Source organism: Etheostoma spectabile, chromosome 21 (assembly GCF_008692095.1).
Source record: "Etheostoma spectabile isolate EspeVRDwgs_2016 chromosome 21, UIUC_Espe_1.0, whole genome shotgun sequence".
Lineage (NCBI taxonomy): Eukaryota > Metazoa > Chordata > Actinopteri > Perciformes > Percidae > Etheostoma > Etheostoma spectabile.
The window spans coordinates 11,098,859-11,100,055 of record NC_045753.1 but is presented as its reverse complement, the minus strand read 5'-3'; the positions used below and the strand labels follow the sequence as shown (position 1 = coordinate 11,100,055).

The window sequence follows — 1,197 nt, the reverse complement described above, 5'->3', positions numbered from 1 at the left end:
TGTGTGTGTGTGTGTGTGTTCGTTCTCACTTTGCAGAGGAGATGATAAGCGACGAGTCTTTGTAGGCGATCAAGTAGCCCTGGTTCTCTGGGTTGTGGACCGTCACCTACGCACGCACACACACAGACAGACACAGCAATATATGTTTAATTTTGGAAAATATAGTAACAACATGATTTTTTTTAACTTCACAAAGGTTTGTGTTTTGTTTATGGAGGTAAATCCTTATGGTCCATAACAAAGAATAATTTAAATGCTCCTGCCCTTGTACAAACCTGTGATTTATCAACACAAACCTACATCTGAGATCAACCTCTACATTTGAAAATTAAAAAAGGACAAGCATGTAGCCAGATATACCCAGCTGCGTCCAAGCAACCCCAAAAGTAACAGGATGAAATTAAGATTAAATGTTATAAGGGGTTTTTCCTGGTTTGTTGTTTGCAAAATTCATTTCACACTCCCAAAACTGAATTCCTTGTTTAACTAAAGTAAGCAGATGTCCTAATTAGAGCACGACCAATATATTGCCAGGCCGATATTTATTTTATATTTATTCATCATAATCGCTCTACTACGTACGGTTGGCAAAACTTGGATAGGTTTTTTTTTAGTTATTGTGTTTTTGTACAAAGGACTTTAAGTTTCATATCTTAAGTTTGTATTTTTATAAATTTAATTTATCAACACATCCAATATATTTGGATGTTCCTCTGTTTGGTTTTGACAATAAAAGACATTGTTATATTATTTTAGTGAGAACTCATAAAGAACTACAAATAACTAATGTTAGGGAAATCTGTATGTAAAGCGTTTCTGGATTTTTTCTTTTTAAATATATATCGGAATACCGGATTTTTGATTTTTAAATAACCAAATATTTGTATCGGCCTTAAAAATCCTTTACTGGTCGGGCTCTAGTCCTGATCATAGAGTTCACCAATCTCAAAAGTGGGACCAGGTTTTGGGAGAAATTTCACCAAATTATAACACTTTCTATTAGTAGTTTTTGTGTCAACTGAAAACATTCTTTGTGTTGATTGCTGACTTAAAAATATAATAATTTTGGCAGAGTTGGTAGACCGGGTGCACATATACCCCATGTACCCCTTGACGCAGAGGTTTCGGGTTTGAATACGAACTCCGGCCCTTTGCTGCATGTCATCCCCCCCACCCCCCTCCCCTTTCATGTCTTCA

General features: G+C 35.9%; 1 protein-coding gene across 2 annotated transcripts in view; it reads right to left on the bottom strand.

Annotated features, from left to right (window-relative positions):
* Positions 1–1,197, bottom strand: part of LOC116671005 (wings apart-like protein homolog) — a 28,192-nt gene that overhangs the window by 6,706 nt on the left and 20,289 nt on the right. For both annotated transcript variants that reach the window (XM_032501835.1, XM_032501834.1), the window contains exon 13: positions 30–106. In XM_032501835.1, the coding sequence (XP_032357726.1) occupies positions 30–106 (77 nt within the window). The remainder of the gene's footprint in view (positions 1–29; positions 107–1,197) is intronic.